This window comes from Leptodactylus fuscus, chromosome 2, assembly GCF_031893055.1.
Source record: "Leptodactylus fuscus isolate aLepFus1 chromosome 2, aLepFus1.hap2, whole genome shotgun sequence".
In the NCBI taxonomy this organism is placed as follows: Eukaryota; Metazoa; Chordata; class Amphibia; order Anura; family Leptodactylidae; genus Leptodactylus; species Leptodactylus fuscus.
The window spans coordinates 118,674,190-118,697,857 of NC_134266.1; the positions used below are offsets into that span (position 1 = coordinate 118,674,190).

Genomic DNA, 23,668 nt, shown 5'->3' on the forward strand with positions numbered 1-23,668 from the left:
CCGTTTCTATAGGTGATACGTCTAAAGTACAGATCACTAATTCTCTGGTCCTGGGCCTGTTTTTGAGTGAGAGACAGCTGTAAGGCAGATTTTCCTGTATTTTAGTTATAAAACTGCTAAATTGCAAGTCCTATAATGGGTAGACGGTGTTATTTCCCGTTTAAACTTTTTTTTTTTTTTGAAGATTAAGGCTAGTTTACCGGGGGTATTCTAGCCAGAAGCTTTTTCCACCTTTGCATTAGATGGGTATAAATGTTAGATTGGTGGGGGTCCCAGTGGTTGGCAGTGCTAGTGTTATAAATTAAGAAGTCATTTCATAATCTATAGAAAAAGTCTAGTATTGCTTCTTCCAAACTCCTTTTAGTCTTCAACTGGGGAAACCTAGTTTGGGCTTCCTTGTTTTGGAAAGTGGTGGGTTCCAGCAGAATCAAGAATTTATTACCTAGTGGATGTGTTTAACTGACTGGTGTGTATATAGTATTCTATATATTTCTTGAAAACTCTACTCCAAAGTATAAAATATTCTCAAAGCAAGAGAATAGGGGATTTTTGGTCTTAATACAAGCAGTTCAGCTACATTTTTTCCCCAATATTTTATCTAAAGGGTTAGCTGTGTGTTTGGTGGCTTTCACTAGTGAGCAAATTCAATTAAGAATAATTATTTTTAATGTTCATAACCAGGTCTGTTTAAAATATATTTTTAAACTGATACTTTGACAGTGCACTTGCTTATACTCCGTTTATGTTCTTAGGTATGATGATTATTACTATTATCCCCCTCCTCGTATGCCGCCTCTAGGCAGAGGCAGGGGCCGTGGAGGCAGAGGTGGCTATTCATATCCGCAAGATTATTATGGCTATGAAGATTACTATGATGATTATTACTCATATGATTATCATGACTACCGTGGTGGCTACGATGATCCATACTATGGGTATGATGATGCATACCCTGTGCGTGGGCGAGGAGGAAGAGGTGGCAGAGGCGGGCCTCCACCACCTAGAGGCAGATCAGCTCCTCCTCAGCGTGGAGGGCGCTCCAGTTATGTACCAAGAGGTTCTCCCATGGGCCCTCCTAGAGGATCCAGAGGTGGACGAGGTGGGCCATCACAGCAGCCCCAACGAGGTCGCAACTCACGTGGTAACCGTGGAAGTAGAGGTGGGAATGTTGGTGGAAAAAGAAAGGCAGATGGGTACAGCCAGCCAGACTCCAAACGTCGTCAGACCAACAATCAGCAGAATTGGGGAACGCAGCCTATAGCGCAACAGCCATTGCAGCAAGGCGGTGATTATACTGGTAACTATGGTTACAGTAATGACAACCAAGAGTTTTATCAGGATTCATACGGTCAGCAATGGAAGTAGGAAAGGCAACAATTAGAAAGTCTGATTTTTCAAATGCCTACACTTACATACACTTACACGCAGGCTTCAGTATCCATTTCCTGTAATTTGTACTTATTTCTTCACTATATTGTAAATAGCGTTCTTCTTTTCTTTTACCATTGGTGTGGTCTAATTATGTCCTGGTACAGTAATTGGAGTTTATGTTGGAATTCACTTAGCCTTTAAGCCATGCCGAAAACCAAGCTTAATGGGAATTCTGTTTTTATACCGCTTTAGTTCCAATGGTTCCTTTATGTTCCAAAAGTTGCCATTTTGGTTTTTGTTTCTTGCTTCTAGATTGTGATGTTCTGGTTTCTCTGCCCTTTGTAGTTATTTTGTTTTATGTTTTTGTCACTAACAATGACTGGCAGATACTATTGTTTTTATTATTTTTTTTTTTATGTATAGGAGATCTTAGGGGAGGACAAAACGATTTGTGCAGGAATGCAGCATTTCTGCTTATGTTTCCTTTTACTTTTGAAGTATCTGCAGTAGAGTTATGTTGTACATAAATGTAAACAGTATTGAAGTCTTTAGTAATTTTAAAGGTTGTCTTTCTAATTAAACATTTTAGGATTTTGTGTATTTGCTGTTTTGACTTTCTAGACGTAGTTAATTTGTATTTTTATTGTTATAATTTCACATTTTTTGGAAGGGAAAAAAATGCCCTACCAAATTGTTTCGCTTTGGCTTTTGAAGCCTCTGCAATATGTTCTGTGACTGTATTCCCGTTTACTTGTTCATGTGCAATTTCAATAAAACTATTGACAAAAAAAAATTACAATAAAATTAAAACAAAATTCTACTGCAAACAACCTCATCCTTTTCAAAACTTGGTTGTATCCTATTAAAAAGAGAAAAAGAAAAAAAAAATTCTGAGTTGTGATTCTTGAAACAAAGACAATTAAAGACTGGACTGCATATGTGAGTGATCAAATCTGTGTCGCAAAAGAAATTGTAAAAGATAAGAGGCAGCTGAAAGTGGATAATATAAGGTCCTAAAAAAATCGATCTTGTACTTCTAATTGGTATAATGCTTTAGCTTACCTGTGCATGTCTCATGATCTAGGATTGCTTCTTCATTTGGGGTGGCTTTAAATTGCCATTTCGCTTTTCTACAGGCATTGCTTGTTTATTTGAGCTTGAATTTATACGGCTGAATAGTGATTATAATGAATTATTTACATCAGGTAACACTAATAAAAGATGAATGAAAATTGTACAAGCTGGAGTTACTGTACACTATATTTTGATTCTTTCTGAAAGCAAAGGTTCATGCTTCTGACATGCCACTGAGACATGTTAGTTGTCATTGGTGATGATCCATGAGCCGAGACCCTCACAACCGCTACAATGCAGAGGGGCCCGAGGTGCTCTGTAGATTTTTATTTAATGTGTTCATGATTTCCATAAGAGACTTGACACAGCTTGGAAATCCAAAGATCTCCAAGTTAAAGCCAAAGGGGGACAACTTGCTGCCACAAACATGGTTCTCAGCTACACATTTAGTGTTCCCAAAAGCAGTTATGGAATATGGTATTGTGTAAATAAAACTACAAGGACAGGCATTTTATCAATGCTTAATCCTGATTGTCTTATTTACAGTGACCCTAAGAATTTATTGGTGTTTTTGAACCTGTCATATACTTGTAAATGACTTAACTGTTAGCAGACTGGAGATCTACATGCAAATTATATGAAATTGTTTAGTTGAAAATCTGCTGGTCGAAAACTATTGATATTTAAAAAAAAAATAAAATAAAAAATACTGTACTCTGAGGACTTCTCTGCTAGACCTTTAAAATGTTGTTTCCTGATTTATTAAATTGAAATGATAAAAAGGCATTCATTCCAGTATTTCCATTCTACCTCTATTTGACGTGTTTATAAAAAGTCATTTTCTATGTAATAGACAAAGGATCGCTAAAATATAACTCGGTAAAAAATATGCAAATCTATTCTCCAGGATGTAATTAGCAGAAGAGTGCACTCTGTACGCCACCCTATAGAGGGCAGCATCCTTAACATCATGAACGACTCAGTTATAAAGTCTTTTAATCATAATGTGTATTTAATTGCCAAATTAGTATTTCTGTCCCAAAAGGAACAGATTCCCAGCTATTCCTTTTGGGACAGAAATACTGATTTGCCAATTAAATCCACATTATGATTAAAAGACTTTATAACTGAGTCGTTCAGGATGTTAAGGATGCTGCCCTCTATAGGGTGGCGTACAGAGTGCACTCTTCTCCTAATTACATCCTGGAGAATAGATTTGCATATTTTTTACCCAGAATCCCTAGAGGAGCAGGAATGACTTGTAAGTCTCCGTACTGCCTATGTAGGCAAACACTTTCCCTGATGTGTACGATTGTCCCCTGACCCTAAAATATAACTTTGCAAACAAATGTATTGCATGTAATGCCCAATATTTCAAGTTAATCTGAAGCTAACTGAGAACAGTGTTTTGGATTTTGGAAGTCTCAGTCTTCTACCCCTTTTATCGCCAAATCTTTTTTGTCTGTTCCCAAGATGAAAGGTAGTGGGTTTTCAACTCATAGCATCTAAGTCCGTGTTCTTGGTCTTAGTACTGTAAGCCAAATTGCATATTACAAGCCCTTGAAGCCATATCATCCACAATCAATATTGCTGCTATTAGCTGATAAAATGAATTATGGAGGAATGACGCTTTTAAATTTTTTACCACTTTTGTCTTGCACTGCCTGTATAAACAAATTGTTAACAAATTGTTGTAAATGAACACCACAAGCTGAAATGCTACTTTTAATTGTGTGACGTTATATTTCCCGTAATGTGATTTAATAGGTTTCTCCATAACCAAGACTTTCCACCACAGGATAGGTAAAAAAAATGTCTGATTGCTGTGACCCTCACTGATCACAAAAACAAAGATGCCACGTCTCTCATTTAAAGAGGACCTTTCACTATTTGGGGTACATGTGGTGTAATACACTGCTAGAAAGCAGTCACTGCGCTGAATTCGGCTTTCACGTTCTGTGCCCCCGGTGAAGAGTTGTTGGTGCCGGTACCATAGCTCTTCACTATCAGAAGGGTCTCTATTGCGCTGTACTGTGAGAGCGGTGAGAAACGCCTCCCCCTCCTGCTAGTTCTTATCCGTAGACTAGTACTGGGGGGGGGGGGGGGGTTGGAGGGCATTCCTCACCGCTCGGCGTCATCGCTGGGCAGTAAGCAACACCCCCTCTATCAGTACAGCACTATAGATGCTGCTGTGAGGAAGGGCGTTCCTGACTGACTGTCAGAAACGCCCTTCTGACAGTGAAGAGCTACGGTACCAGCACCGATATCTCTTCACCGGGGGCACAGAATGGGAAATCCGATTGAATTCAGTGCACTGTCTGCTTTCTAGCGATGTATTACACCGCATGTACCCCAGGAGGTGAAAGGTCCTCTTTAAATGGAGCAGCAACTCAAATGCAAACTGCTGCTCTATTCAAGGTCTATAGGACTGATGGAGAGAGTATGGTACAGCACTTGGCCAGTTCTATCATGTCCCATAGACTTTGAATGGATGCTGCCCCACTCAAATGGGAGAAAGGGGGTCCAATCTCACAATCAGTGCAAGTCACATCCGAAGCCTCAGTGATCAGATATTTATCAACTGTGGATAGGTGATTAGTGTTGATTATGGTACAGACCCTTTGACAGCTTATGAAAATTCTAATATTTAAATGTAGGGGAAATTCTATAGAAATTGATTCTCTTGCCTTATTAAAACCAGTCAACGAATGTATTTTAGCTTACTGAGTTTTAAAGTTGGTATCAGTATCTTCAACAAAACTAGCTGTACTTTTCAGTTTGACAATTCAGATTTCAAATTTTATTTGATCACTCATTTAAAGCAGTCACAATAAAAAACAAACAAAAAAAAAACAATTATGTCTTCTTTTATTCTGTATGGAAACCAAAATCATATTCCAAACAGGTCTAAGCAGAGGACACAAAGCCACCTTACCGATCTCAAAACTATACTGAACGTGGATTCTTATTTCAAGATCTACATCGAGAATCTTTCATCTAAATTTTCATCGTGCAATTTCCTTTTGCAAATAAAGTGATTTTATTCTTGAAACTGAATCAAATGATATTTATCTTTTTGAAATTGTTTTGAAAACCAATCAATTGAACTGCTATCTACTTCTGTCTTAATTTTGAAGTGGACATAAAGCCTCCAAAAAAAGTGTATTTATTGTATTTAAATTGTTTTCTTATACTTCAAGGGGCAAATGAAATTATCAAAAATGTGACTTGTAAAAAAAAATGATTTATTAATCCCTTCAAAGTATTGCAAAAAATGTGAAAGACCTTTTTCCCTATATTTTGTGCACTATTTTAGAGTATTATATATTAGCTGTCAGAGTAGAACGTATGATCTGTATACCACTTGAATGTTTTTTAATTCTGTTTTATTTTTTTGTGTATGTAACCTTTGTTTAACTTTATAGAATTTAGGTTTTATTGTATAGATCTAATTTTGTGACTGTAAAAAAAGACCTATATGAAAACAACACACCTTAAACTACCCTACCACAGGGAATATGTGAACTGTTGATTCCTCTGGGGTGTTTAGGAGCAAAATCTAGGGGTTCTGGATTGGTTTTGATCTTGGGTCACTTGATTGGTACCAGCACCCAACTCGCATGTTGCCCCCACCTCCTCTCCTGTGGCTTTACTATAATCTAGTCTGCCAGCCCCATAGAACAGATAACTTAGCTGAGAACACTGGAGAGGAAGGAGGAGACTTAGCAAGATGCTGGTTCTGACCACGTGAACTGGGGTTAGAACCAACCCGAAACCACTAGTTTTGACTCCTAAAATCCCTGGAGGAAGAAAGTGTTCATAGATTTCCTGGAAAATTTCATTAAACCAAATATTTAATTTTTCTTTCAAATTTTCTTGTATAGAAGGTCCTTGGACTGCACTAGCAACACACTTTTATTTTGCATTTTAAATTCTTTTATCTTTTTATCTTTTGGCCCAAATTATGAATTCATTGAAAAAAAACAAAATTCTTAATGTAGGGGTTTGCATTATTAGATCCCAGGATGCATTACTGTAGGCTCTGATGTGGATGTTCCTACTGTAGAGAATTGATGGCTAATCCAAGTGACACATGGGTTTCCCTAGTGTACTAACCTACATCTGATAGATAGATATGGGGAAAGGAAAGGATAGTGAAGTCTACAATTTAGGACCTTTAATTTCCTCGGACATATGTGGTTTTATATACCGCTAGAAAGCTGCCAGTGCGCTGAATTCAGCGCTCTGTCGGCTTTCCCGTCATATGCCCCAGAACTGGAAATATTGGTGCCATTACTGATCTCTGTCCACTGTCAGAAGAGTGTTCCTAACAGTCTAGCTGTTGTGCAAACGCCCCTCCTGACAGTACTCGTCTACAGCACTGTACTGTGAGAAGGGGCGTTCCTTACCGCCCAGCCATGATGCTAAGCTGTGAGGAACGCCCCTATCTGACAGTACTCGTCCATAGACTAGTACTGGGGGTTGTTCTACACAGCTTAGCATCATCACTAGGTGATAAGGAACACCCTCTCTGACAGTAAAGTACAGTTATCGCAACGTTGGGCACCAACCTCAAGGATTTTTTTAAGGCTGAAAAGGATAAGCTCTTTTCAGTAGTTGATACTGAGGATGGCGCAAGAAACCGACAGCTCATTTCTGTGTAGAACGGAGTCACTGCAACTTGGCTCTCATTCAATAAATGGGAGCTGATCTGCAGTAACCTGATATGGCCACTACATAGAATAGCTGTTTTCTGTTGGGGTCCCAGGTGGTCCAATTTGAACAGCTTTAAAGAAATGCATTCTACTGTTTTTGTTTTTTAAGTTGGTATTTTAAATTATGTCGTACTGTATATGAAATAGCAAATGTATATTTATAAAATGGAAACCCAGATTATAACACTGATTAAAAACCTGTATACGTAAACCTGCAACCTGTAGACCTACCAGTATAATGGGGGCCTGTAAGTTCATTTAAGGTATACATTGGGAGCATTCCTGACTCCTCCAGTAAAAGTATACTGAACACACGGTTTGGAAAGACTCTTATGTGCATAATAGTGCAACAAATGAGTTATACTTTTTTTCCAATCTATTTTAAACACCTTCTCTAAATATGGCACTTTACAGAGCAGGAGGAGCTGAACAGATTGCTATACTAATCCCCCCCCCCCGCCACACACAAAACTATGTAACTTGTCAATTTTTTTTGCACCATTCCTTCAATACTTAGGAGTAATGGAGTCCAGTGGGTGAATTCGAGCCTCCCATCTGACTGAGTATACAAAGAAAACTGTCATTCAATATTCGTATCACTCAATGTTCTGAATTACTCCTTCTAAGAGTAGAAAGATCAGAGAAATGGATAAATGACAGGTTGTACTGAATCTTTTCCCACAAACCTGTATATCAATATGCTCAGGAGTCCTTCCTCACAGTGATGTACTGTAACTGATATGGGACAGTATGCCGCTAGGAGGCAGGGACTACTAGCATCATAGATGACTATACTGCTAGGAGTCCCAGCATGAAGTTCAAGCCGGTAAATCTGGCTGACACACGGACTGTTTTTCACGGATGAAACAAGATCGTGTGCTGCTACTCTTAGAGAGAACACTTGTTAAACTGAGGTAATTATACTGGCACTTTCACTTTAACCAGTGTGCCATGGATGTTAATTTATATCACCCACCACCTTTATCAATCAGAAGCATACTTGCCATTTAACCATTTATATGCTGCAGTCAATGCTGACTGTAGCATATAAGTCGATTTTACAGAAAAAAGTAAAAAATTTGATTTCTTTTCTTCAAGCTTGTTAATGAAAAAAAAAAAAACTTTTGTCACCACATCTATAACTATCCCTAAATCTACAATTAATATGTTGTTTGTTCTATATGATTAACACCATAATCATTAAAAATTCAAATGCCAGAATTGATTTTTTTTTTTCTTATGTTGTCACCTCTCAAAAATAAATCAAAATGTCTTATGTACCCACAAAATATAAGGTCTCTTAAAGTTACATTGAAATAAAGGGTAAAAAGTTATGTAGACAGGAATGCAGAGGGATTAGATCGCTAAAGGGTTAAAAGACACCTGTGCCAGTAATAGTTATATAAGCCATAAATTCAAAATTTACAGTTAAAAAAAAAAAAAAAAAAAGAGAGACCATTTCAGGAGGGTATTTGCAATTTTAGCTGACTGTTAGGATGTGTCAACAAAATGGAAAACTGCTACAAAAAAATAGCTTTTGTATTTAAAAGCAGTCTATCACCACCCCCAAGCATATTCAACTGCTACCCCCGCATTATAGAGAACATTACCAAAATAGACGACATACCTCTTATTATGTGTATGACCCGCCCCCATACAATTGCCTAATTTGCATAAGACTGCAAAGTTGTTTTTCTACAAAAATAACATGCATATCAAACTGATCAAACTCATAACTGTTTTTTCTGCAGTGCTTTTCACACAGAAAGTCTGCATAGTTTTCCTCTTTATACTTTGTCCCTATTACACCTATACAGAAAACACAAACTGGATATGGATCCATTCATTTTTAGTAGCCCCATTTATCCTGCCAGCAGTGTAAACAAAGTTAAATTTGTCATCAGTTTTTAGATCTATATTTTTAATACACTGCAAAGAATTCTCCAGTGTGGTTTTAATTTGTTGCTCCTTGACAGTTGAGACTTCTGCTACTTTTAGTATCAAAGCATCCACATTTTGCCTAATATAAAAATACTGAACAGTTGGAAATGCAAGATTTATATGTATTAACTGATTCTTTTACCTAACTATCAGGAGAATCTGCTCTGCCCAGACATGCTATGAATGAGGGTTTGCTAAGCTACATTGTCAGTGAAGATTAGCTTTGGATTACTTGGTAAGACCTTTTTGTTCATAAATGTGTTTAGACACTAAACTTTGTTCTTATACTAATATAGTCTTTCCTGCTTATGCCTGTTGTAAGCTTTTTGCTTTTTTTTAAAGGCCCATTCACAGCACAGTGGCCTGAACCTCATTATAATGGCTCTATTATATTAGTCCAAGAAGATCAAATATGATGATAAAACCAAGCTTACAAACTAGAAAATACGTTTTTGATGTTCATAAGTCACTAACTAAAACTGGTGCCCTTATCCTTGCTTTCCATACGAGATGTTGTAAGCACAATTCAAAACTATCCATGCTTTGCAGTCCTAAACTATGCCTGCTATTTATTTAAAAAAAAAAAAAAATCAGATTTCTGCTTTTTTACACCTTGATCATCAGTTTTTAACAAACTTTGTGATTTACAGTATTTAAAATTAAGATGAGTAACTTAGTGTAGGTCTCTGGAAACGACATATGCAGCCAGTTTGCTCTGTCCCTAAACATTCCCCATTCCCAGGTTCAGTGGCGTAACTAGGAATGGCGGGGCCCCGTGGCGAACTTTTGACATGCCCCCGACGCTGAAGACCTCGATCGACCCCCCCCCCCCCCTCCGCACTCTATTATGTCCCTTAGTAAGCCCTGCACACAGTATTATGCCCCAGTGTCCCCTGCACACTGTATTATAGCCCATAGTGTCCCCTGCACACTGTATTATAGCCCATAGTGTCCCCTGCACACTGTATTATAGCCCATAGTGTCCCCTGCACACTGTATTATAGCCCATAGTGTCCCCTGCACATACTAGTATCCCCCATAGTGGCCCCTGCACACAGTATTATCCCCCATAGTGGCCCTTCCATACAGTATTATCCCCCATAGTGGCCCCTCCATACAGTATTACCCCCCCATAGTGGCTCCTCCATACAGTATTATCCCCCATAGTGGCCCCTGCACACAGTATTATCCCCCATAGTGGCCCCTGTAGACAGTATTACAGCCCATAGTGGACACCCATAAACAATTATTATACTCTGGGGTCTTTTCAGACCCCAGAGTATAATAACCGGAGACCCGGGGGAAGAAAAACATAAAAAAAAGTACTGTTACTTACCTGTCCCCCGGCTCCTACGCAGTCTTGACCGCTGTCGGCCCTCTTCTATGATGTCGGACATCACATGACTCGGGAAGCAGGCCGGGTTCATGTGACGTCAGAGACGTCAGACAAGTAGGACAGAGGCCTGGCAGGATCGTGGAGAGGTAAGTAACAGTGTTTTTTATGTTCCCTTACCGCTCCCGGTCCGCCGATCATTATACTCGTGCAAAGATCCCGAGTATAATGATAGCCTTTGTGGGGCCCGCGGTGTCACTTGCCGATCCAGGCCCAGCCAGGATCCGCAAGTGAATAGGGCCTGTAACAGCCTGTTAAAAAAAAACAAAAAACGCACTGGTAGTGGCTGTCTCCTGGCCCCCTAATGGCCCGGGCCCTATGGCAGCTGCCTCTGTGGTAGTTACGCCACTGCCCAGGTTTTAGAACAACATTTTAGAGTATTATCTTAATATTAGTAGTGAATGGGAATGCAGAAGAAAAAGACCTGAGCAGTTTGGGCGCTGCTTTTGTGAAGTCGTCCTAGTATTAATTTGTTGCGACTAAGAGCATTGAATATACCATTGAAGATCAGAATGCAGTAAAGTACGTGGAACACCAATTGAAAATGTTAAAATATATATATCCATTCTGAACACTATTAAGAATTATATATATTTATTTATGGAATCAAGTTGGCTATATTTAGTTGACAGTATTACATTGCAGGATAAGGAACTTTCAGGTCTTCACCCAATTTTTATCACCTAGCTAATAATGATCTATACAAAAGTTTCTTGTAATAGCTTCAGAAGCATGGTGTGAATTTGAACATTCGGTCTCCTTCTTGCCTGCAGCTGAGTACCAACCCTAGTGATTTTTTCTAAATTCTTTAAATTCGTCCAGAATTCAAGTCACTGTGACCTTTTTTAGTTTGCTCAATCACAGTTGCCTTCTCTTTCCATGAGAAAGTAGGGTTATTGTGGACTCGCCTTGCTATCTTTTAGTGTCTGCTTAAGAATGAGTTTCTTAAAAGCAAGCTTGTAAGGCTCTTCTGGGTTATGCAGAACTTGTCACTTTTAGACTTTTAGGATGTGACTGGTCCATTACCGCAGGTGAAGAGAACATTTCTTTTGACTTGGTGAAAAGATTCCACTCTAAATCTAGCTGGCATCAATCCTTGGTAAGTCCTATAATCTCTAAAACCTCAAAGTGAATTTTTAGTAGAATTGTCTTTAAAAATGAGAAGCTTTGGCTCACGTTTTTATAGAACTCTTAAGTTTTGTCTGATGAAAATGTACATACTTTTGTGTTGGTTGATTGTAACAGCACCACTGTGAAAAATTACTTTTGATCCAGGACTGCAGGTATGTCACTCACAAATGAAATTGTTTGTCCCCCTCTCTGTTCTGAGTCAAAACTGGAATTTACAGCCTGGAGTCTGCAACAGATTTTACTGATCCCTTGGAGCAGGGGACTGTGAAGTATTTAAGGGTGAAGAAATATCCTCAGCGCACCAAAAAGACCTGCAGTACTAAATTAAAAGGTATTAAGTTTATTTTTTCACAGTCATGATGCTTCTAACAGCCTACACACAAGTTATATTTATATGTGTGTGATGTCTGTTAATCATCCTGTAGTGCTCAGATTACATTAAACAAACAAACAAAAAAACAGCATACTGGGGTAGAACATTTTAAAGTCTATTACTGGCACCTTCTCAGTGGACTGTGCTTTTTCTTGGCAGGTTTCCTATGTCCTCTGCAGCAGTATGATTGGATAGTGTCTGCAGTACCTATCTTTTGGAATGAGTGATATTTGGTATACTGGGGCCACAAATAAAGACTTAAACCCTATGTACAGTCCTATGAAAAAGTTTGGGCACCCCTATTAATCTTAATCATTTTTAGTTCTAAATATTTTGGTGTTTGCAGCAGCCATTTCAGTTTGATATATCTAATAACTGATGGACACAGTAATATTTCAGGATTGAAATGAGGTTTATTGTACTAACAGAAAATGTGCAATATGCATTAAACCAAAATTTGACTGGTGCAAAAGTATGGGCACCCTTATCATTTTATTGATTTGAATACTCCTAACTACTTTTTACTGACTTACTGAAGCACAAAAATGGTTTTGTAACCTCACTGAGCTTTGAATTTCATAGCCAGGTGTATCCAATCATGAGAAAAGGTATTTAAGGTGGCCAATTGCAAGTTGTTCTCCTATTTGAATCTCCTCTGAAGAGTGGCATCATGGGCTACTCAAAACAACTCTCAAATGATCTGAAAACAAAGATTGTCCAACATAGTTGTTCAGGGGAAGGATACAAAAAGTTGTCTCAGAGATTTAACTTGTCAGTTTCCACTGTGAGGAACATAGTAAGGAAATGGAAGACCACAGGGACAGTTCTTGTTAAGTCCAGAAGTTGCAGGCCAAGAAAAATATCAGAAAGGCAGAGAAGAAGAATGGTGAGAACAGTCAAGGACAATCCACAGACCACCTCCAAAGAGCTGCAGCATCATCTTGCTGCAGATGGTGTCACTGTGCATCGGTCAAAAATACAGCGCACTTTGCACAAGGAGAAGCTGTATGGGAGAGTGATGAGAAAGAAGTCGTTTCTGCAAGCACACCACAAACAGAGTCGCCTGAGGTATGCAGAAGCACATTTGGACAAGCCAGCTTCATTTTGGAAGAAGTTCCTGTGGACTGATGAAACAAAGATTGAGTTGTTTGGTCATACAAAAAGGCATTATGCATGGCGTCCAAAAAAAACAGCATTACAAGAAAAACACATACTACCCACTGTAAAATTTGGTGGAGGTTCCATCATGCTTTGGGGCTGTGTGGCCAATGCCGGCATCGGGAATCTTGTTAAAGTTGAGGGTCGCATGGATTCCACTCAGTATCAGCAGATTCTTCAGAATAATGTTCAAGAATCAGTGACGAAGTTGAAGTTACCCCGGGGATGGATATTTCAGCAAGACAATGATCCAAAACACCGCTCCAAATCGACTCAGGAATTCATGCAGAGGAACAATTACAATGTTCTGGAATGGCCATCCCAGTCCCCAGACCTGAATATCATTGAACATCTGTGGGATGATCTGAAGCGGGCTGTCCATGGTCGGCCACCATCAAACTTAACTGAACTTGAATTGTTTTGTAAAGAGGAATGGTCCAAAATACCTTCATCCAGGATCCAGGAACTGATTAAAAGCTACAGGAGGCGACTAGAGGCTGTTATCTTTGCAAAAGGAGGATCTACTAAATATTAATGTCACTTTTCTGTTGAGGTGCCCATACTTTTGCACCAGTCAAATTTTGGTTTAATGCATATTGCACATTTTCTGTTAGTACAATAAACCTCATTTCAATCCTGAAATATTACTGTGTCCATCAGTTATTAGATTTATCAAACTGAAATGGCTGCTGCAAACACCAAAATATTTAGAACAAAAAATGATTAAGATTAATAGGGGTGCCCAAACTTTTTCATAGGACTGTATATATTTGTGTATATAAATATAGTGGGAGATAGAAACAATGTGACAGTATTCCCATGTCACAAACTAGTAAATAGGAGAGCCACTACCTATTAAAAATGTATTAAAAGTATTAATCTATCCTATTAATATTATAAAGGTGAACGTTTGTGAGTTTGGATGTTTGTGGGTTTGTGTGTTTGGATGTCTGTTCATCAATCACCAAAATTTCACCAATTTGGCTCAAATTTTCCACAAACATAGTTACTAGAGATGAGCGAGTACTGTTCGGATCAGCCGATCCGAACAGCATTCACGCATTGAAATGAATGGAAGCACCTGGTACTTCCGCTTTGACGCCGGCCGCTTAACCCCCCCGCGTGCCGGCTACGTCCATTCATTTCAATGCGTGCGTGCTGTTCGGATCAGCTGATCCGAACAGTACTCGCTCATCTCTAATAGTTACTACACAGGATTGCGCAATAGGCTACTTTTTGTCACAATAGCGCATATACATTTTTCCCAGGAACTCCACAAAAGCCAAGCTCACACCACCATCTCTGCAATCTCACACACTTTGGACCATAGCAAGCCACAAAATTCATATTGCCCTCTACAGCCTAGCCCCTAAACCCACACAATCACATTTACATACACTTTCCCACTTTCACCCTCACCTTAACAATACTCCAGGAGGCTAACTCTTCAACGCTCCGGAGCAGCCAACTTTGCCGACCCCCACCGCTCTGACGATCCGCAACACCGCCCACCCAGCCACTCCATTGTGTTGGCAGGAGCATGTGCATGTTAGCCACCTCCAGAACGTGTTTCCAGCACGCCACCATTTTGCCCCTCAGGCCGCAGCACCCGAACTACTCTCTCCAACCCGCCACACTCCCCGACGGCACCCTCACCTCACTGCTGTTTCATCTTCACGATCCATCCACCTTCCCTAGGTCTCCATGCTAACGACACTGGTAAGTTGCGATACCATGCTTGCATTGGATCTACTTCTAACAAGATACAAAGCTACATTTCATATCCCATACCTTTTACACACTACTAAAACCTTACCCGCCCCTGTATTTAGCCACTTCTACAATAACAGCAGACGAAGTCATGGGTACCAGCTAGTATTAGAATATAATTAAAATATTGGTACATATAACACTGAAAACCCTTAAAATCTCCTAAAGTGAAAATGGTGGTCAATAAATGTATGGTATATCGAGATCGGTACTGGAATAAGTCCACTACAAATGGGTCAAGCACCTGTACTAAATGTAGTTTGGACCTGATACCCCCAGATCTCAATATGATATAAAGTCCAAAATACAGGATAATGGCTGGGTGTAAAGACGATTAATACACCCTCAGCATAGTTTCGCAATTAACTGACCACTACAGCTGGAAGTTACCTACAGGTAATGTAACCCTCTATATACTGGCTAGGCAGATCTGTCATCTGCTTCATATTCATATAAGAGCATGCGCAATGACTGAGCATATCAATGAGGTGGACAGACGAATCCCCTCCCCATTCGGCTGTTATATGGTGCAGACGCAGAATAGAGACATGGGTATTCCACAGCAGTAATACAGTACTTGGCTCTGTATTAGCATTGGAGAATACTGGTGCTCAGTCAGTACTTGTTAGAAACACCTACTGCGTGGATACTATAAACTCTGACATATCAGAGGTCTGTGTTAAGAACAGAGAGGTCTATGGTAAGTAATTTTCTGACCCCTGCCCCACCATTGGCACTCCCCCATTGGGACTTTTTGCAGAACCGTTCTCGATCTAGCCTACACTTTCTGACCAGTGGTTTTCAGTGGTATATGTACCAATATCTTTTAATTATATTCTAATAAAGATGAATACTTTTTAATATGTCCTTTGATAGGCAGTGACTCTCCTATTTCCTAGTTTGGCTTTAATGTTTAGGCATGTACATCCATTACATTTACTTTACAGTTTGATTTATTCCCATGGAACAGGACTAAACAAAGGATCTCTTTACTGTGGGCTAGTACAAGGGAAGGAAGCTTCACAATTTGAATTTACGCATCCCTCTAGGGAGACGGATTAGTAGTAACACCGCATTGATTGATACACAAGGCTGAGTGTATGCTAGTAAAGATGTAGCCGAGAAAACCCTCCTCACTGAAATATCCATCATGTAAAAATTACAATTCCTATGGCTAACTTCATTACTCTATGGCCAAATATAGAAGAAACCAGAAGACGACACAGTGATTTAAAAAGGGCTGCTGGGTGAGATGGGAGGTGAAAAGCTGCGTTAAAAAAAAAAAAAAAGCCAGCGTTTTCGTTTTTTAAATTTCCAGCATGTTAGTTAAACCTGCACAGTTTTCCATATAGGTATAATAGGGGCAGAAAGCCCCTACAAACTTTCTGGGGGGGAAAAAAAATATAAAAAAGACTGCAATGATTTTCTTTTTTTTTTTTTTTTTCTCCCCTACCCCCCCCCCCCCCCCCCCCCACAGTGTTTCACGCACTCCATGTCCTTCTCACAACATTTATATTGGATTTTCAGAACTTTAACTTGGCCAGTCCAAAACTTTAATCTACATTTATTTTTTTTTTTTTTTTAGTAGGGCAATTGTCTCCCAAGTTCTTTTGAGATTCATCTAATGTCCTGATTATTTCTCCTTTAGAATTTACTTGTATAATTGTTCCATCAGTGCTTGCAAGTTAAGTCATCATAGCCCAGGCCCATTCTGTGATCTTGACACCATGTTTCACAGATGGTGTGAGGTTTTGATGCTGGAATGCAGGGTTTTCCCTTATTCCAAGCATAACTCTTCTCATTTAAACCAAAATAACCTTCTGTCTTGTGAAAACTGGAGATGGGAAGCAATATTCTTTTTGAAGAGCAATGACTTTATCCTTGCAACCCTGCGATACTTGCCAATGCTGTTCAGTGTCCTCCTTATGGTGGACTTATGAATATTAACATCAGCTAATGTGCGAGAGGCCATTATTTGCCTAGAAATTATCTTAGGTTAATATATGACTTCACGGACTGTTATACGTCTTACTCATGGCAAGATCCTTTGGTTCACCACTCCTGGAGAGGGCTGTAATGGCTTTAAACCAATGACGCACATTGTACACAAATGGAAGGAATTTAGTAAAGTCCAAGCTCTTTAAAAACATCTTTTGCAGCCTTATGAACATCAACTCTTTCTTAGCTCTCTTAATTCTTCTCGAGCAGACCTGGTCAATGTACGGCTCGCGGGTCAAATCCGGCCCTCTGACTGGTTCTGTACAACCCCACATAGCTTGTGGGATAAAGGTAGATGCTGCATGGTAAATGCACTAAAGGACCTGTGATGATGTTATCACAGATCCTTTAATTCAATTAGGATAGGCTAAGACTCGTTAGTGGGCGGAGCTACACGGGACAGTGTGGTTGCTGTTACACGGAAAGAGCTGAATGAAAACTGAAGGAAGATGAGAAGAGACAGTAAGGCCTGTTCACACAGAGCAAGATTGGGCGGATTTTGGCGTGGATTCCACGCCAAAATCCGCCCTCCTCACAATGGTGCTCTATGTAGATTGCTAGTGAGCTGCCCTTTCTTCATGCGGAATCCGCAGCTAATTCAGCCACGGCGTCCACCTCATGGCAGCATGCTCTGGACTAGGCCCATTCCTTTGGGCCTAATCCGTAACGGAAAGCCGTGACGGGATGCCATGCACTGCATCGGCATCCCTTCGCGGCAGCCGTGACGGAATATGCACACGAGTAATTGCGTGTGAACTAAGCCTATGTGTGAGTAAGAGGAGGGAACTGGGGGCAGTTAAACTGAAGGCAGATGGAGGGGGGGACATTCAACTAGGGGCAGATGGACGGGGGACATTAAACTGGGGCAGCTGGAGAAGCATATTAAACCATGGGGGGTAGCTGGAGGGGGACATGTCTGCCGCTATTTGCCCCCCCAGTTTAATGTCCTCCTCCAACTACCCAGACTGTTTAATGTCCCCCTCCAGCTGCCCCAGTTTAATGTACCCTCTAGTTTCTTCTAGTTTAAACCGGGACACCAGTAGAGGAACTTAATACTGTGGGACATTTGGAGGGAAACGTTATAATGTGGGGGTGTATAATGTTAGGGTAACTGTAGGAGGATTATACTTTGTGGGGGCACATAGAAAAATGATTGAGAATGGGCGGAGTCAATGTAGAAGTTGGTGGAGCTATATTTACCGTGGCGCGCATTGCCCTCTAGAACAGTTTAAATTTCTCATGCAGCCCCATATGAAAATTAATTGCCCACCCCTGTTCTAGAGTGTTGTATAGATCATGAGATCCCTATTTTTTTAACAGGGTTCACAAACTTTCAAGCACCACAGTACTTAATTTGATTTATCTAGCACAGTACTAGAAGCAATCCTTGGAAATGGATGTCACATTAGTTTATAAAAGATGATTTTCATTATTGTTGTTGAGTTTTAGATGAGAAACTGCCCCATTTTAATAAATTGTCAAAACACAGTGCTTAGAGAGTCTTATTTGTGCAGCTTTAGGGAGCCTTCACACAGAGTTTATGCTCGCTCATTCTGAACGTAAAACTTGTTCAGAGTGAGCGGTGTAAAAAACAGATCCCATTGACTTGAATGCGGCATACACACGATCGCCATTGAAAGCAATAGGTAAAAAAGCCTCCCATTGATTTCAATGGGTAGCGCGCATATGCCGGCACCCATTCAAGTCAATGGGATCTGTTTTTTTTACGTCGTTCACTCTGAACGAGTTTTACGTTCAGAATGAGCAAGCATAAACTCCGTGTGAAGGCTCTCTTAACGTGGCTCCTGTATTGGCATTTGCAACTAATCTCATCATATGATGAGACAGGAAACGGTAAAACTAGGGAGGCATAATAGAGGAGACTTACTATGTCCCAGGTACGTTCACCTGTAACACACCTAATGTAGTGTATTTAATAATATGCACCAAATGTTCCACTGAAAATCTGTATGTTGGAGAGACTGGTCAGAAGCTCAGAATGAGAATTAATTCACATCGCCATACAATTAGAGAACAAAGAATGGACCTTCCCATGTCAAAACATTTCTGCAATAAAGATCATAATTATCGCCAATGACATGAACATTTTGGTTTTAAAAGGGAATTTTAAATCTAGGAAAGAGAGACGGATTTATGAGTACAAATTTATGACCTTGTTTAACACGAGAGAGAGAGTGAGAGTGATGAATTTCTCACATGGATTCATGGCATCCTATAGAAATCACTGAACTGAGCCAGCCAGCCCTAAGAACATCACAAACTGATGAATTGCTTAGTTGTATAACCGATAACCTTCTTCTACCCTCCCTCCTGGAATTCTATTCCTATGTGTCCCTCTTGTACATAAATATGCATCCTTCAGAAATCGTTTTTAGATAAACCTGAAGAAGAAGCTGAGAGCTTCGAAACGTTGTAATCTACCATTATTAGCCATTAAAAAAGATATCAACTACTGAAGACTCAAGTTTTTTTTTTTTTTTTTGTTTTTTTTTTAATATGTTACAGCTAGTATAAGTGAAGAGTTGGCATATTAAGCAATCTGGGTCTCATTTAGAAACTCAGGCAATTTAGGTTTTTTTTTCCCTACAAGTAGAATGGTATAGCAAACTTGACACTGTAGCTGTATTTCTTCCCTTTTTTAAAATTTTGACTGATACAAAAATTGTGCATGCTATGTTTCTATGGCCCACACAAAAAATGTAGCAAAAACATTTTTTTATGTAGTGTTTTGCATTAAGTTTTTGCTGCATTTTTTTTCTCCTCTGTTAATTCCATAGGGAAAACTCTTGAAATTCAACATTTAAAATTAACATTCTATGATTTTCAAAGCTTACTATCAGACAAAAAATATAGGACAATTCTAGGTAGTATTTATAAGAACTATCCACCTTGGCCCACAGGCCCACTACCACAAAAAAAGACAAAATAATTTCTAAAAAAATATAAATTTATTGAAAATTACATAATAAATAGTAATATATTCAGAAGCAATGGTGCAACCAGCAATAGATACAATGAAAGTACATACTAATAGGTTTTCATAGGATGGTATATTTTATAAACAGTCAATGCAATACTCCATGGCATGACATTTCAAGAAAGTGAATATCATTAGCTGTATATAAATATACAAGAACTTGGAATCACCAAAAAATACTAAACTAAAGGGCCAATGTATTAACACTTAGTGTTGTAAGAAGAATATTGCAGACATGAAAAAAGGAGCATATGAACTGCTAGGGCATTACCTGTATGTATTTCATGCACCGATACGCGCCCCGACGCGCGTTTCACCACGCAAGTGGCTTCGGGGCGCGTATCGGTGGTCGGGGCGCATATCGGTGCATGAAATACATACAGGTAATGCCCTAGCAGTTCATATGCTCCTTTTTTCATGTCTGCAATATTCTTCTTACAACACTAAGTGTTAATACATTGGCCCTTTAGTTTAGTATTTTTTGGTGATTCCAAGTTCTTGTATATTTATATACAGCTAATGATATTCACTTTCTTGAAATGTCATGCCATGGAGTATTGCATTGACTGTTTATAAAATATACCATCCTATGAAAACCTATTAGTATGTACTTTCATTGCATCTATTGCTGGTTGCACCATTGCTTCTGAATATATTACTATTTATTATGTAATTTTCAATAAATTTATATTTTTTTAGAAATTATTTTGTCTTTTTTTGTGGTAATGGGCCTGTGGGCCAAGGTGGATAGTATTGATTTTCAAAGCTTTTCTACAGCTCTCTTTTTGACCCGCAACATGTAGATAAAATTAAATTATTCCATTTGCTGGTACTGTTTTTTTTTTTTTTTTTTTTTCTACTACATCTTCACATCTGTTAGCGGGGCCTTTTAGATAGTTGTTTTTTTGTTTTGTTTTTTTCTTTAAAGAACAACAAACTGAAAGAAATGTTCATATCCACAATTTTATTTTATTTTTTAATATTTGCTGTCGTCATATTTTGTATCTTACAGTCCTTACAAGGAGTGAAATTTAGAACAACTTCATCACAAGAGCTCTTGGTGAACGTGGCCTAAATGTAAAGTGCTTCCAAGAAAAGGGAAACAGGTTAAACAGGTATTCACTTCTTTTTCGCTTCTTTTCTTTTTTTTCTGTCTGTCTTCTGGTTAATCCCTTCCCACCGGTGACATTTTTCGATTTTCGTTTCTGACTTCTTAACTTTATATTTCCATTCACAGAGCCATATGAGGGCTTAATGTTTGTGGAAATTTTTTTTCTTCATAGTAGTGGAATTGATTCATCTGTACAATGTACTTGGAAGCTGGAAAAAAAATTCAGAAAAGGGGGGGGGGAAATTGAAGAAAAAGTGCAAAAAAGTTTTGTTTTTTTTCTGTATGTCACCAATAACTTTTTTTTATATATATTTCCGTGTACAGGAGTAGTGATACAGCCCCACTTCTCGTCAATCTAAAGTGACAGGTGCCCCGCCCCTTTTATTATATGACCACGCCCTTCATTTATGGCCACGCCCCCTTTCATTATATGATCACGCCCCTTTTATATGAATTTGCTGACGTAACCATGTCCCTTTTATTATAATTTTTGCGCTGCCATGGATGATATTTCTTTGATAGAAAGGAATATCATTTATTTCAGCACAATGTGTCTATAGGTTATTTAAGATAATACAATGTATCTTTTTTAGTAATTTCACCTATGGCCATTATTAAATCTCTACTGGCATTGCGTAAAATCGTGGTCCTGTGCTTTCACCAGAGTTTTTAAGAGGAGCCAGTTACGGCGTATTCGCTCAGACATCTTCTCGAAACTATGCACAGGACATAGAATGCGACTAGAGCTGTAAATTTCACTTATTAACGTTGATTTTCTTTTGCACATATGCAGCTGGTAAATCTGGTGGAAACAACCCTGTTCTACATTTTACAACGTAGAGATCTCCCTGATGATGTGAAGATTAAGAAATACACAGAGGTGTTAGTAAGGTACTTGAATCTTCTAAAACAGTTATTTAGTTTGAACCTTATTCTACCTACTGTCCCCGAACAACAATTGTCAAATACATTACCTGATAAAAATGTCACAATCCGTGAAATTGTGGACAGCGTCAGTCCGCGCTTTAAAAAGAACGCAGAACGCACGGTGGCTCAATGGTTAGCACTGCAGCCTTGCAGCGCTGGAGTCCTGGGTTCAAATCCTGCCAAGGGCAACATCTGCAAGGAGTTTGTATGTTCTCCTCATGTTTGCGTGGGTTTCCTCCGGGTACTCCGGTTTCCTCCCACACACCAAAGACATACTGATAGGGAATGTAGATTGTGAGCCCTGTATGAGACAGTGACTGGCAATATCTCTAAAGCGCTGTGGAATATGATGGCGCTATATAAGTAAGCATAATAAATAAATAATAATACTAAGCAAAATGGAGCAGAAATCTGATGTCACAGCCTGGAATGAGAAAGGTGTGACAAAGGTACATGCCACTTTTTAGTTTGATGAGAAGTGGGGCTGTATCACTACTTACAGGGCGTCTTTTTTTTTTGTAAAATCATATGTTCTTTTTAGTTATACCCATTTTGGGGAATATATAGCTCTGGAAAAAAATAAGAGACCCAAAGGCAGTGTGAAAGACTGATGGAAAGCATGTCAAGACGCATGAAAGCTTGGATTAAAAATCATGGTTATTCCACCAAATATGGATTTCTGAAGTCTTCCTGATTTAAAACATTAGTAGTCTTGTTTCTAAATAAATATGAACTTGTTTTCTTTGCATTATTAAAGGTCTGACAGCGCTGCTTCTTTTTTTATTATTTTGATGATTTCTCATTTGCTGCAAATGTTTTGCTTTGAATTTAGGTGACATGTTGTCAGTAGTTTATATACCGTATATACTCGAGTATAAGCTGACCCGAATATAAGCTGTGGCCCCTAATTTTACCACAAAAAAACTGGAATCTTACTGACTCGAGTATAAGCCTAAGGGAAAAATGCAGCAGCTACTGGAAAATTTCAAAATTTTAAATGGTCTGAGTTTTTGGTTGCAGTAGTTGCTGGGAAAGGGGAGAGGAGGGGTGTTTTGGTTGTTTGTCTGCCCCTTCCCTGAGCTTGAGGACCGGGTTTTTTCCCCACTTGGAATTCAGCCTGGCTGAATATAGGGGATCTGCAGTGCTCCTATTAACCTGAAGTGCTCCTAAAAACTCTGCTTATACTCGAGTATATACAGTAATAAAAGAACAATGTACATTTTACTCAAAAATATGCCAATGAAGAGAAAAATCTGAGAAACTGAAAATTTTGCAGTGGTCTCTTAATTTTTTTCCAGAGCCGTGTATATTTATAGATATATATATATAATTTTTAATGTTTGGTTTTTGGTTTTTTTTAAATTTCTTGCACTTATTAGACTTAATAGAGGTCTTGAACCCCAGGCGGTCTGATCATTGCAAAATCTTGTGATCCCCAGCAAAATGTTTGCCTCGATCAACGTTGACCAAGGCGGCGAAGGAAATTAATGCCCATGATCAGAGTGGGCATTGATTGTGGGCGTTAGGGCCAGGTCTCTGCTGTATAATACATATGCCATATTTTATATATTTTGCTGTATAATACATATGCCGTATCTTGTACAGGCAGTGCGCGGCAAGCACACGGATCCCTTTATAGTCTATGGGATCCATGTGTTTAACTGCACAGCGCTTGCATTAGTGTTGGTATTCCGTTCGGGGGAGTCCT

At 39.1% G+C, this 23,668-nt stretch overlaps 1 protein-coding gene across 3 annotated transcripts in view; it reads left to right on the top strand.

Annotated features, from left to right (window-relative positions):
* LOC142195039 (heterogeneous nuclear ribonucleoprotein R-like) overlaps window positions 1-11,650 on the top strand; it is a 43,825-nt gene extending 32,175 nt beyond the window's left edge. Inside the window, exons 9-11 of one of the 3 annotated variants that reach the window (XM_075264548.1) lie at window positions 753-1,297; window positions 9,255-9,336; window positions 11,494-11,650. In XM_075264548.1, the coding sequence (XP_075120649.1) occupies window positions 753-1,297; window positions 9,255-9,322 (613 nt within the window). In that variant the 3' untranslated portion in view covers window positions 9,323-9,336; window positions 11,494-11,650. Of the gene's footprint in view, window positions 1-752; window positions 1,298-9,254; window positions 9,337-11,316; window positions 11,329-11,493 lie in introns of those variants that run through there. The other 2 variants (XM_075264547.1, XM_075264549.1) reach the window with 2 other exon arrangements.
* The last annotated feature ends 12,018 nt before the right edge of the window (window positions 11,651-23,668 follow it).